The 15,000-nt window shown below is 44.2% G+C and overlaps 1 protein-coding gene across 2 annotated transcripts in view; it reads left to right on the top strand.

Moving 5' to 3' along the window:
- LOC143297419 (A disintegrin and metalloproteinase with thrombospondin motifs 6-like) overlaps positions 1–15,000 on the top strand; it is a 262,496-nt gene that overhangs the window by 198,908 nt on the left and 48,588 nt on the right. For both annotated transcript variants that reach the window (XM_076609766.1, XM_076609765.1), the window contains one exon: positions 4,057–4,267. In XM_076609766.1, coding sequence (XP_076465881.1) covers positions 4,057–4,267 — 211 coding nt within the window. The remainder of the gene's footprint in view (positions 1–4,056; positions 4,268–15,000) is intronic.

The following is a 15,000-nucleotide window of genomic DNA, read 5'->3' as shown; positions in this document are numbered from 1 at the left end:
CTTTGTTAATTGACCATATTTTCTGTTGGCTTGTGTGATTGAAGTTGTTGTTGTTGTTGTTGTTGTTGTGTTTGAATTTTTTTTTTTTTTGGTTCGTGGTTGTTGTTACTGTTGATGTAGTGACGTTGCCAATCTTTCTTTTTTTCTTTTTTCTTTTTCTTTTTTTTTTTCAAAATTTATTTATTTAGTTTTTATTTTGGCCGGAAAACTTGAGACGATTTGGCCAGGGACAAAACATTTACATAAGATCTTAGGTTGGAGGTGATGCGGAGAGGGAGGAGGGGAAGGGGGGGGTGTGTGTGTGGGGGGGGGGGGTAGGTAGGAGAGCTGTTTTGCGTTTTTCGATTTTTAAAGGGTTGTAATAAAATCGGAAGTAGCAGGTGTTGCAGATGCTGTAATGTTGGTGATATTGATAAGTATGTTGTTGCTATTACTATCGCCTTGTGTGTGTGTGTGTGTGTGTGTGTGGAGGGGGGAGAAGGGTTGCGTGCACAAAAAACACACAGTCAACAATGACAGCAATGTGTATTCAAAGCTGTTGCTATCTTCAAACTAGCTTCTTTGTGTGTGTGTGTGTGTGTGTGTGTGTGTGTGTGTGTGTTGTCATACTGTCAAGGAGTCTAATTTCCATACGTCACAGGAGTGTTTTAACCGTTGAATTAAATCCGACTTACGCAAGAAAGACAACGTTTATTTTGAATTAATTAGTGTCTGTAGAGAGGAGACAGGGAGTTAGGTGCGAAACAGCAGGCTTTCGAGCGATCAATGTTCAGAGCTGCATGTAGTCACTGTATGCCTTTGGGTTGGAAGCAATGAAGATAGGGCCTTGATTTTTCTCTGCACAAGATTCAGAGTTTCAGAGTTTGTTTATTCCCATTAACTCTCTCCATACGAACGGCGAAAGAGACGACGTTAACAGCGTTTCACCCCAATTACCATCGTCAAAATATTGCAAGCAGAAGGCTCTTATACTGAAGAGGTGAATGTTGACAAAGAATACCACAATTCTGACGACGGAAGCTAAAGGTTGGGTCATTCAGACACCCACTGGACATCCGAGGGGTCTGTGTAGAGGAGAAGAGAGGACTGGCCGTACTGAGTGAGTTAACTCTTTTGAGTCATAGAGAAACAAGGAAACATGACAATAACAGGATGACGGCCACAGAGGAAGAGCGAAGATAATTTTAAAAAGAAGAAACAAAAGGGGGGATAATACAAATGGGGGGAAAATAAAATGAAATAAAAGGCCAAATGTAATCATCAGTCTGGTACAATGCAATAGGAATAGACAAATGCACAAATCACAACTTAGATTTACAATACGTATCTGTATCTGACTAGTAGCCTGAACTGGGAACTGGGGGGTTAGCTGGAGCATAGCAGTGACAATGACATGGTGTAACAAAATAAAATACACAAAAATTTGCAAGTTATTTTAGCACCCATTTGCCAGTAATACTGGGATTGGTTTGATATATACAAGAGAACAAAGACATATAAAAAAAAATATATATGATCATGCAATTACAAATGGATATGTACGGGATGCGGTGTCAAGATGAACACAAGTCATTGTTCTAATTCCTATTCAACAAGTACAGTTAAGGCATAAGTGGCAAAGAATCCGGACTGAAACTGGCTCCTAACGAAACACATTAAAACCTTCTTTAATGAATTTAGCAAAATCAAGGCTGTATAGATATCATCATCATCATCATCATCATCATTATTATTATTATTATTATTATCGGGTAGCAATGAGAGAAACAAGGAGTGCATTGCACGTGAGTTCCTGTTTATTTCTGGCGTGTACGTCTTATACGTAGGAATCAATTGAGCGCTATTTGTTCGCCTGTTCTGTCTCAGTTCTACACATTTGGAGACAGATCAGAAAGGAAAAGAGAAAAGATGTAAGTGGAAGGTGGAGTTGGAGGGGTTAGGGGGGCGGGGGGGGGGGGGGGGGGTTAGAAAGGTAGCGCTACCATTGACCACGTATCAACTCATCTGATCTGCAGGGCGGGAGGGGGAGGGGTGCGGAGGAGAGAGAGAGAGAGAGGGGGGGGGGGGGAGAGGAAAGGGGGGCGGAGGGAAAGGACATGGGGAAGGAAGATTACTGTCTGTCCCACCACCCTCAGTGTCAGAGGGGAAAAAAACACGTCATGACTGTCCCGCAGATAATGGGAGCTGTGACTGTGAGTGGCTCTCATTTCACGGGTCGATGAGAAAAGTCCCCTCACTTATTTACCCGTCTCGTCACGTCGCCCGCCGACTTGACTACAGCAGAGTTGCTGCCCTTTCGCGCGCCGTTGTCGCCACCATGTCCGCCGCTAGATGGCGCCTTTGATACCAGACGTGTGGTGTAATATGACCAAGTGAATCCTTATTCTAGATTTGATACAGTTCTGGGGGCAAAGGGTAAAGTTCTGATAGCTTTTCTGTTGCCTTTTTTGCTTCTTTTCTCAGTTTAAAAAAAAAAACGTGAGTTGGTAGTGTTGGTGAACTATTTTCGGGGATATGTGTGTGTGTGGGGGGGGGGGGGGGGTCGGTGGAGCAACAGGGGCGGGATAGAATGGAGGGAGGGGGACGGAAGGTTTGCTATTTTCCCGTGGTACTGAATTACGTCGACAGACCGTGTTGCTGTTGGTACGTATCGTAGTCCTTTCACTCACTCAGCACATTAATTATTTGAGAGAGAAAAAAATCGTTTGAAGTGCAGACACACGCCTCGAGTATTATCCATTCCCCTCTCTCTCTCTCTTGCTGCCTCTGTGTAGCAAACGAATAGTATAACCATGCCGTGTATTCTCCAGTCACGAAGATCCAAAGGGAATCCCTGATGATACACAGCGGGGGGGGGGGGGGGGGGGGGATTCACTTTTTTTTTTTTTTTTTTTTTCTTCCTCAAACTTATCTTTGGACAGACAACGCTTGCACCCATCATGTCATGTGTACTTGTACAGAATAAGCAAACATTAACCTCGGAAACAGTTTTGATCCAAATGACAACACTGTAGGGAGGGACCCGGGAATGGGGGGGGGGGGGGGGGGAGGAGGGGAGGGGAAAGGGGTTAGGGGCGAGATAAAAAAAAAAAATCAATCAAACGGGCAACCATCTGCCTTCTCAAAGGTGTGCGCCTTTCTCGTTGGGCAGCCGTTTTGAGATAGTTTGAAGACCACCGTGTTCACTTTGACTGTCGACGCCTTTAATTTAATTTAAAGGGGTGTGAAACGAAATCTTAACTACGCCAAGAACACTGCACATTGAACAACATGAACAGTTACCGAACATGTTTGTTTATATAATCCACGATTCAGTTCATGTCCGCTGCACGGCTGAGTGAGCTGTTGTTTTTTTTTCCACAAGAGCGAGTGCGGCTCACGTGACGAAGCTCACTAAAATTGACATATACATTAAAAAAAAAAAAAAGTTTTTAGAATTCATCATTACAAGTAGGCAAACACTTATTTTGCTGGGACTTTCTGCAATCAAGGAAGTAAAATTCTCCCGCTTCAGAGACGTCAGGGTTTTTTTTGTTGTTGTTGTTGTTTTGTTTGTTTTTTTGGTTTTTGTTGTTGTTGTTTTTTTGATTTTTTTAAGACTGAATAAAAGATATGTTTGAAATATCCTGATAACTCTGAACATTACAAACTTCCTGTTCACTGCAGCAGACGTGTTTAGCTTTTTCTTTTCTTTTTTGTGTTCCTTTCTTTCTATTGTTGCTTTTTTTTTTTTTTTGTACATTCCCTTTTCTTTCTAATGTTCTTTTTTCATCTTCTTTTTCTTCGTGTTTTTTTTTCTCTCTCTCTCTCTTTTTCTGAATATATATATACCTCCGTTGACCGAAGTCCAAGGGACCCCTTGAGTGATGGTATAATTAATGTGTGTGTGTGTGTGTGTGTGTGCGCGCGCGCACTTTTTTCTTTGTTTCTCTTTGTTTCTGTTTGATTGTTGACGTCAGTTGTTGTCCTCATCGTCATTGCTTTCACAACACCAACCAACCAACCACATATCATACATTATGCTATGGTTGTTTTTTGTTGTTTTTTTTCCCCCAGATGGGGTTTTTCCACACGGAGGGGGAGCAGTTCCTGATCGAGCCCCTCAAGGGCCACGTGCGGGGCTCGGACCCCCAGGCGCCCCACCCGCACGTGGTATACAAGAGGTCGGCACTCCCCGCGCACCTGGACATCGCCACGGCACACCACCACCCGGGCCTGCTGCACGGGGTCAGCGGAGGGGGCGGTGGTGGCACCTGTGGTGTGGAAGGTGAGTTGGGTCTTTAGTTCGGGTTGGGAGGAGGGAAGGCGGGGGGAGGGGGGGTATGTGTGGGTGTGAGGTGGTTGGGTAAGGGTGTGGGGTTACTTTAAGTGTGTTGGGGGTGTGGTGGTGATGGTGATCTGCTGGTAAGGTCAAGCTGTGAGAGCCATGCGTCTCTTGTCATTTTTTGTTTGTTTGTTGTTACACTGCTACTTTCTTCTTCTTCTTCTTCTCCTTCTCCTCCTCCTCCTTCTTCTTCTGCTTGTAATTCTTTTGGAGTCAGCGTCTTCTCTGTGTTTTTCGTTGTTTTCTTTCTTTTATTTTCTTCGCGACAATGAATTTGTCCAATCTGTCTGACTGACAACCCCCCCCCCCTTCCCCCATCGCCATCACCGCCCCCCACCCGTCTCTCTTTCTCCCTCTCTCTCCCCCTCGCAACCAAATTCTGATTCCTTTTTCTCTGTCTCCACTTCTGTCTGTCTATCTCTCTCTCTCTCTCTCTCTCTCTCTCTCTCGAAGCGCGCGCGTGTGTGCAAAAGGAAGAAAAATATCCATTCCTTCATGTGGACCGTTGGTGGAGGAGAATAGCAGTCACCAGGACATTGAAGCGGGCGGAGGTGTAGAGAAAAAAAGAAAAAAAGAAATGAGGTAGTAGTGGTGGGGGCGAGTAGGGGTTAGGGGTTGGGGTACGGTCACTCAGTCCGTCTCCACGACAAAGAAATGATTAAAAGTCCGAAAAGTAGGATCATGAGCCAGTCCTCTGTTAGCTTGACTTGAAACAGGCGCCTTTGAAACACCCCGGTCCGCGAATCATGACTCCGTGCGACAGTGCGTGCACTCTGTCCTCTGAAGGCTGGCGCGAGGGTCAAGCGAAAGGCGATGTGGCGCTGATTGGTCTCTGTGAACTGCCCCAGCACTGGGGACTGCCACTGAACGAACCGAGGTGTGGTGGTGATGGTGTGTGTGTGGGGGGGGGGAGGAGGTTTGAGAGCATGAGCTGGCATAATAGGACTAATGCCATGTACAAGAGGGGTATTTTATTATTTTAGATGGAGCAGGGAAAGTAATTGAACAGGCTTTAGCCCTCCCGTCCCCCCGGCCCCCCTCTCCCCCTGAGCACCCCCCACCTCGGAACACCAGAAGAACAGCCAGAAGTTCAACCTCCTTGGAACTTCGCTCCCCGTTTTGAAAACCAGGACCCCTGCCCCCCTCCACCCTGTCCTCCACCTTACACACACACACACACACACACATACCCCCCCCCCCCCCCCCTCCTTGGTACGCCAGACGGACCTTCCACTAAGACGAGACATCCACGACTCACTCCCTCGAACAACGAACCCTTCACCGAACCAACCAAGACCCAAACCCCGAACAACTCGACCTAAAGGGCGTCAGGCAGCGGGTTGTTAAACTGAACTCTACGCAACACAACGAAAACAAAACTTGATGGGCGCAATAGCCGAGTGGTTAAAGCGTTGGACTTTCAATCTGAGGGTCCCGGGTTCGAATCTCGGTAACGGTGCCTGGTGGGTAAAGGGTGGAGATTTTTCCGATCTCCCAGGTCAACATAATTATGTGTAGACCTGCTAGTGCCTGAACACCCTTCCTGTGTATACGCAAGCAGAAGATCAAGTACGCACGTTAAAGATCCTGTAATCTATGCCAGCGTTCTGTGGGTTATGGAAACAAGAACATATTCAGCATGCACACCCCCGAAAACGGAGTATGGCTTCCGACATGGCGGGGTAAAAATGGTCATACACGTAAAAGCCCGCTCGTGCACATGCGAGTGAACATGAGAGTAGCAGCCCACGAACGCAGAAGAAGAAGAAATGAAAACTTGTTGGTTGTTGCATTCTCAACAACGATTTTCACAGCTTAGCCAGTAAAACTAAAAGGTTGAAATTTTGTCTCAGAACTGGTCGCACACACATTCTGACGAGAAGGATGCGTCATATGTTACTGTTTGGGACTTTCGAATACACATGATACTGATTTTTTTTTAAAATTTAATATTATTTCTTTTTGAATGCGAGGCTTTGAAACTTTTTGTTTGAATGTGTTGACAGTTTATTATCATTATTTTTTAATCGCTTCACACTGAAATTGGGCATTTGTTCTAATATTTGTCTTGTTGGTTTGCAGTTTACATTATATTCTCGCTTTCTTATACAAGGAGTCTTATTTTTTCACCCGTCTAAAATCACACATTGTGAATAAACGTAAAACGAAAGAACACACACAGAGACACAGACACACACAGACACACACAGACACACACGTCGATCGCGAAAAAGTCCAAGCTGTGTTTGCAACTGAAGGCGAGAGCAAGGGCGGAAAAAAAAACCCGGCAACATGAAGCAATGAAGAAAACAACATCCAAAGTCCCAACTGCTTTAAAGCCAAGAACAAAGGAAGGCAGTGTGCGGAAACAAAGGGGTTTAAAAGGCCCAGATGCGTGCCTTCTCCAAAAGCAAGGCGATCCCTTTGAGGCTTCAGGGGGGACAGTAGCGTGGATGGCTTGAAGCATGAGGTAGAGTTCCAACATTTGAATAAGGAACCAGTTCTTAAACGCTAGCTCGCGCGCGCGCGCGTACTACACACACACACACACACACACACACACACACACACACACACACACACACACACACACACACACGACAACAGTACCATGTCTGAGGCCAGTGCAGTACCAGTTGGAAGTAAATAATTAAAATAATTAAAATTTTGAAACAAAGCCGAAACATCATCACAACGTTGACTTCAGCAATAGATTTGTCTGACACTGCACTGAGTTTTGCCGATTGTCAGTGGGCCGGCTTGGATTGCTTTAATAAATGAAGGCTTCTATGGCAGTCCATGACAGATAGACGGACAGTCTGAAAGGCGTGTACGCACGCATATGCACACACACAAAAAAACACACCAACTAACCAACTAAACAAATAAGCACACACACACACACACACACACACACACACACACACACACACACACACACCTCATAAATCGAGTGTTAAACAGTCCAACCCGTCAATCGGAATCTGACTGGAACCCGACGTTGATGATAATTAACGCTGGGAAAAGGGTGGGAAAAAAGTAAAGGGCGCAGCGCATGGCGTGAAAGAGAGCCAAACAAGTTTCGGTTGTCCCCGATGCCGGTGACACCCGTGATAAAACCTGCCCCCACAAGCACTTGGTGCTCTCAGGGAGTTTTTGCGTCAGACAGATTTTTCTGAGAGGCAGGTTTGGGTGTGTTTTCGTTTCATGGCGCGAGGATTCGGATTACGTGAAGGGGTGTTTTAAACGTTTGGCAGAGCGGAGGATATCAAGATGCATGTGTGTGTGTGTGTGTGTGTGTGTGCTGTGTGCTCTTTACTTTCATGGCCCTGTAATGAGAGAGGGTGGGGTCTCATCTGGAAAAGAAGGGAGAGGGTGATGATGGGGTGGAGGGGGGGGGGGGTGTGGGGAGGAGGGGAGAGGATAGAAAGCGGTGATGGAAGGTGTTTTCTGGCTTTGAGTAAAACTGGGCTGCTCCTTCTCGTATTCTCATTTTCTGCATCGTCCTCCGTGACCCAGTCCCACCCACCCCTCTCTCTCTCTATTTGTCTCTCGCTCTCTTCACTGTCGCTGAATCTAGTTTCTTTTCTTCCAACCTGCAGTGCTTGCCCAGTGTATTTGACCAGATGTTGCACCACGTTTTCATTACTAAAGAGAGAGAGAGAGAGAAAAAAATACTGCACGAGTTTGACAAGGAATTTGACTGAATGGATTTGGTGACAGTGACACAGTGATTCAATGCGGATGATCGAATCTTCAAGATTGTCAGTTTTCCATTTTGCGTTTGGGAAGAGGCTGGGGGGAGGGAGGGGTACGGGGGTGGGATTAGAGGGTGGAGGGGGGGGGTAGTTTGTGTGTGTTGTTTGTGTGTGCATGTACATATACGTTTTTTTTTTTGCTTGCGGGTACATGTATGTTTTACTTGTTTATTGTGTGCACGCTTGTGTTTGGTGATGCGGAGAGGTTTGATTGTGGTGAGAGATGGGTGTTTTGAGTTCCTAGAATTGTGCTTACGATTGTTTGTAATGTCCCTGTTATGAGAAGGGCATCACTGCTGAATGGACAATATAATTGTCATTGTCTCTCCTTCACTTCTGTCCACTGCCATTCACGCACGCATACACACACACACACACACACACACACACACACACACACACACACACACACACACACACACACACACACACACACACACACACACACCTTCCGTTTCTCACGAGCACACAAAGTTCCACTTACATGAATATAGAAAAAACAAACCGAAACAAACCACAAATAAACCAAGAGAGTTCCCAACAATGCCTCATCATCCTCTCTCTCTCTCTCTCTCTCTCTCTCTGAGCGCGCGCTTCTTGTGAGCCCAGCTAAGAAAAGAAGAAAAGAAAAGACAATGTGGAAAATCCGTTCGCACGTGCAAAAAAACACCCGACGTTTACGTGCGTAACCTACAACCCAGATAACAAAGTCTCCTGTCCGGAGCTCACGGGCAATGTGAACCCCCAATCCAGCCCCGAAATCGCCGAGAGACACGTAAGCATAATACCCTGAAAGAAAATGTTAGGAGATTCTCTTGCTACAGCTTGGCGATAGGAGTCGAGTGAGGGGGGGCAACAGCGGTGAAGAGGAAGAAGAAAAAAGATGTGTAATAATGGCAGACAGTGTCCACGTGCGAGAGGCAAGTGTGTGTGTGTGTGTGTGTGTGTGTGTGTGTGTTGATTAGGTGCCCCGTTGTATCAGGGGATGAGGCACGGGGTGGAGGTTAGGGGTGGGGTTGCAAAGGAGAGCGCCAAGGGCAGGTAATTACATGGAGGTTATCGGTCAGAGGTGGGACGTGACGTCGCTGGTGGTATTTCGCTCGTTATTGTCAGGGGACAGCACTCTGCTTTTGTCTTCCTCCCCCCCCCCCCACTCCATCCTATGATCCTGGACCTCCTCGCCCCCCTCCAGCCTTCTCAAATCTGTCTATGTGAGAGAACTAAGAACTGGAAACTATGTCCACTCTGGTTACTGACCAGAATTGCTATAATGTAGGAATGTGAAACAGGAAGGTCCTGTAGTTAGGAGTATTGTCGAACCTTCTGTTTTTTTTCCGCGAGCAGTTGAACGGACAAATGATAATCAGAACTGAAAGCTGTGCTCGGTACTTTTTTTTCTGAGAAAGAAAATCTGTTCTGCTCATGGGGAAAGAACTGATGCATAATTATTTGCAGCGAAAAAAGAAAAAGAAACAAACAAAAAAAAGAAACCGGAAATTAAAAAGAAAGAAGAAAGAAAGAGACAGGAAAGAAATATGTAGAACTTCATTTGACCATAACATCATATCCCTGGAAGCAGAAATTATCATGACATTTCTATGTCCGTCTACCTCTGTCTCTGTCTCTCACTTACTCTGTCTGCCTGACGCAGAAGTTGAGTTGTTACGACAAACATACCCTTTTCCGTCCTTACATGTGTTTGTTTGATGGGTTGTGACCGCTGTATAATAAACAACACACACGCACACACAAACACACACACACACGAACGCGAACACGTGCGAACACACACACACACACACACACACACACACACACACGAACGCGAACACGTGCGAACACACACACACACACACACACACACACACACACACACACACACACACACACACACACACACACGCACGCACGCACGCATACGCGCCACATCTCTTGTAAACAAGAAATCATCCAGCTAGGGAAAGCATTGACGTCTTGACTCATGCGGTCATTGAACGGGAATAGTACACAAAGAGTTCCAAAACTTTCAACTGTCAGCAAGCATGGGTTTTTGATTTCTGTACTCAAGGACAGAACAGGCGCTATGACATCAGTGGATAATTTTTTTTTTTTTTCTCTTTTTTAAATTTTTTTTTTTAAGCCATTCTGTTTTGTCGGACGTATTGCACATAGTTTTGGAAGTGTTTACATGTTTGTTTATTTTGCGGTATTGAATTTTTATAGACAAAATACAATTTTAAATAAACAAACAATTAATGAATACGTAATAAGTACGTAAGTAAGTAAATAAACAAGCAAACAAACCAATAACTAATCTTTCTTGACAGAAAGACTGTGATACTGGTACACATATATCTCTGATCTCCAATTTTCCCCAGATTTTCTAGGTTCTGTTTTGTGCTATATCTATCTATCTATCTATCTATGCGTGTGTTTGTGTGTGTTTAAAGATGTAATGTGATTATTGATTATCATATTGGGTTATAGATTGCGTTGTACAATTGGTTTTACCGAATGCTTGAGCAAGGATGAGTCTCGCTTTTCCAGGAATTTCTTCCTTTCGGGTAAGGCTACGTTCACACTCAACCCAGTCAGCTTCTGACGGTTTATTTGTTTCGTTTTGTTTTTCATTCATTTATTTATTTATTTATTCATTTATCTATTTATTAATTTTTTGTGGCGTCCACACAAATGAGACGGATGGCTGGTCCAAGGGACTGAACTCTTCAACAAAACCAGGCGCGTGAATCCCAATAATAATAGTTTCTTCCGTCTGGAGAGTACCGAAGCTGACAGCAACTGGCTGCGTCTGGCTGAAGTGTGTTGCTGTGTCAGGCTGACTGCGACTGGCTAGCAGCAACTGGCTAGGCTTGATGTGAACGTAGCTTTAGAAGCACAAGGAAGAGGAATTTGTTCAATTAAATGACCTGTCATACTGATGACTGTAGACATTTTGTTATAATTCTGATATTTACATTTGAGTATTATGGTTTATGAGAGAAGGGGGAGGGGAATGAATGGTAAGTTGGGGGGGGAACTGGGTAGTAGGGTGGAGTTTGAAATACATGTTAAAGTACAATTGCAGAAAAAATACTCAGTGGACTTTGTAAAAACAGAAGACGTTAATCTAACAAGAGAAACAACTGCTAGTCAATGCGAAAAGTAAAACAAATCAACGTTCTCAGTCACTTGTGATGACACACTTTCGTGCAGTAAGGTTTCATCAAATCATAGTGAAATATAATTTGCTTAACTGTCACACTGCTGAAGCATTTGCATTTGATTTTAGGGCAGTATAAATAACAAGCACGAGTAGCTCTGAAAAACAGCAACAGCAATTTCCACCCAGAATTAAAATGCAAGGTTGGACGGCTGGAAGATGAAGGGGGAAGTGATGAAAAGACGCCGTTCTTAAACTCTGAACATGTTTTGCCTAGAAAGTCTTTCCAAATGGATAGGGGGTGGAGGTGGAGGGGGCGGGTGGGGGGGGACACACATACAAGAAACGTTTCCTGATGAACTGGATGTAAATAACGTAATGCACCAAACGCACCTTATGAAAAATACATTTAAAAGTCATTTAGTGTAACCAGAAAGAGCACGCTCATCGACTGCCATCTTCCGCATATGGAACAGCCGAAAATAAACAGTGCTAGTGACACAGAGACTCGGTCTGTAACTTGCGCGATCAACTGTAAAGCAGGAGTCGCTAGCAAGTCTGTTAAAAAAGCTTTCCGCGAAAAGAAACAGCTGTCCTTTCCCTGCTGGTGCACGTCAAATGGTTGAGGCCAAAGTGCCCGTGCACAGAACAGCTAGTGTCTTTCTTTGACAACAGAGAACCTGTCTTCAAAATCACCCACCAGTGAGGTCAACAAACAACGCCCCAACTGATGGTTATCAAGAATATGTCATAGTTCGCATTCGCGCGCCACGCTTACAAAAGAAGTCTCCCTCGAGCAAGAACGATCCGTTCACTGTCTCACCCTTGGTTGGTGAATCACTGGGTCGTGGAGACGTGAATCCGGGTTATCGCTGACTTACAAGTGCAAGGAAATACAAGTTGTCGAGGACAGATTTTGTAAGACATTTCGCAGCATGATGTTTGATAGCTGAGCTACTTTCAGAGCAAATCTTTAAGGGTTTGTTATTTGGCCTCAGAAGTTGTATCGCACATGATCTTGACATTTGAGCCTTAGCTCAGAGGCCTGGGTTGGGTTTGAAGAAATTGTCATAACACGTGTCATCAACGCTGTCAGTATGTTTTTAATCAACGGCTATGAGAGATTTTCACTCCATGAAGCATGTTTTGTAATCTTTCATTGGTTTCCCATTAGACAGCTAACCAACCAACCAGCCAACCAGCCAGCTAAGCAGCAAGAAGACAGACAACTAAACACAATTTTAGACTTGCTCACTCGCTCATTGACTGTGAACAGATGCACTCCCACACTGACTGACTCAGTCGCTGAAAGGGTAGTGGGGACGAAGCAAATGATGCTGCAGTGAGTCATGTTGTTCAAAGCCTATCCGATCCCAAAGCTAAACACAGGGCTTTGAAAGAAGGGAAAGAAAGAATGTGGAAGATGGGGAAGGTGCGTTCACTGGTATGTTAAAAAGGGAAGATTATGTTCAGGAATGTGGATGAAGGTACGTGCGTGTGTGTCTATGTCTTTGTGCATGCGTGTGCATATCTCTTATGCATGTGTGGGTGTATGTGTGAATGTGTGTCTTCATGTTTTACATTTATTTGCTTATTTATCATCATTGTTGTCTTATTTATTTATTTATTTATTTTTTATTATTATTATTACTACTACCTTTTTTATATTATAATTATTATTTATTTATTTATTTATTTATGTAAGCTTATCTATTATTTATTCCCCTTTCTTTTCTTTTCTTTTTTTTCAAGGCCTGACTAAGCGCGTTGGGTTACGCTGCTGGTCAGGCATCTGCTTGGCAGATGTGGTGTAGCGTATATGGATTTGTCCGAACGCAGTGACGCCTCCTTGAGCTACTGAAACTGAAACTGAAGCATGTGTGTGCCCGTGTATGTGTGTGTGTGTGTGTGTGTGTGTGTATGAGGGAGTGAAAGAGTACATTGCAGATATCACATCTTCATACATTTTTACTACTATCCATCACTAATGACATAAAATGGTAAGGTTTGCCAGGACAACTTGCAATGAATATAACGTAATTGCCAGCACTGCAACCTGCTTTTGACACCGAGTTTAACGGTCTCGGAGGTATCGTTCACATGACAGCCATTTTATCACGCTGCTTTTGTCGGCAGAAGCGTTGCATGGCTCGACTCGACTTCACTTATTGTCATAAAATCCCGAAGGATTAATAGACATGGTGTCCACAGGATTGTGAGCATGTGTCGTTAACAAAAAAGCCATGAAAAATAATGCGAAGATAATTTCAATCGCTTTTGCAATTTTCTGTCAGTCAAGCTTTGCGGTGAACATCTCACCAACATTGCTGCAGACATAAAAAGTTATTTTAAAAAATGACGCCCAGGTGAAACTTGAAGTGTAAAGACACAAGTTCATAAACATGGATTTTAAAAAACAAACAACAAGAGAACTCCCAAACAAAACCGTTCCCTCATGTGCTGAATGAAAATGTCGCAACAAACTGCACACCCCCATGAAAAATAACCTTTTAAAGGTCGTTTATTCTACTTGAGAAAAGCACAGTCCCAAGCCTGTTAACGCGCAATGGTATTCTCTCCAGGACAGCTTAATATAAACCATGTTAGTAGGTGAGAGAAGCGAGCTCGTACGTTGTGCAGTGGAACATACACTTCATTCACCTGCATGTCTGTTAAAAAGCTTTTTGCGAGGAGAGAAAAAAACCAGCTGTCCTTTCACCACTGGTGCACATCAAAGGGCGAGGCCAAAGTGTCCGTGCACAGAACAGCCAGTATCTGTCTTCAGCAACAGGGAACCTGTCTTCAAAATCACCCACCAGTAAGGTCAACAAACAACGCTCCCACTGATGGCTATCGAGAAAATGTCATAGTTTGCTTCGCTCGCCACGTTGACAACAGAAGTCCCAGCTCCTTTTCCCCCGCGCAAGATCGTCCCATTCAACGTCTCACCACGGGTGGATCAGGAGGTCGTAGAGAAGTGAATCTAGGTTATCATTGACATTCACTGGCAAGGGAACACAAGTTGACGACTTGACAGACTTTGTCAAGAGATTTCGCAGCGTGATGTTGTGATAGCTGAACTGGTTTCAAAGCGAATCTTAAAGGGTTTCTCGTGGCTCAGAAGGGTGCATCATACATGATCTTGACATTTGATCCTCAGCTGTGGGGCTTGGGATGGGTTTGAAGATATTGTCGTAACACGCGTTACTAGTGCTGTTGGCGTCTTTTTCTTGCTTGTGGTGTTTGCGAAGGATTTTATTTTTCACCCCTGAAGTTTGTCAGTAATTTGTTTTTATTGTTCTTCCATCGATAAGCAGATGACCAGCCAACCAATAAATCAACGCCATGAACCACCCAGTTAACTTGCCAAATAGTAAGCAAACACCTAAGCATTAATGGAACTCACTTTCACTCAGTAAGTGTACATTCACTCACCAAATGGACACTGAGGAAGAAGCAAGGATGCTGATGAGTCATGTTGTTCAAATTCCACCCAATCCTAAGATATACCCCAGCGTTTCAAAGGAAGGGGAAGAAAAAGAAAGGCGGGAGATAAGCCGCGAAGGTGTCTCTATTGGTTTGTGTAAAATCTGCGTTCTGGTCCATTTAATCGTAGTATGCTTTTGAGGAAACTCGACCCATCGTTTTGTTTAGTCCACAAACGGTGATAATTATGAAACATTTTTTTTTTTTTTTGAGTCATTGTCTTTTTTTGTGTGAGATGCAGTTCCACTTTTGCTCATTCCAACCTTTTTATT

The sequence above is a fragment of the Babylonia areolata genome, chromosome 22 (genome assembly GCF_041734735.1).
Source record: "Babylonia areolata isolate BAREFJ2019XMU chromosome 22, ASM4173473v1, whole genome shotgun sequence".
In the NCBI taxonomy this organism is placed as follows: Eukaryota; Metazoa; Mollusca; class Gastropoda; order Neogastropoda; family Buccinidae; genus Babylonia; species Babylonia areolata.
This window is presented reverse-complemented; position numbering and strand designations above follow the sequence as displayed.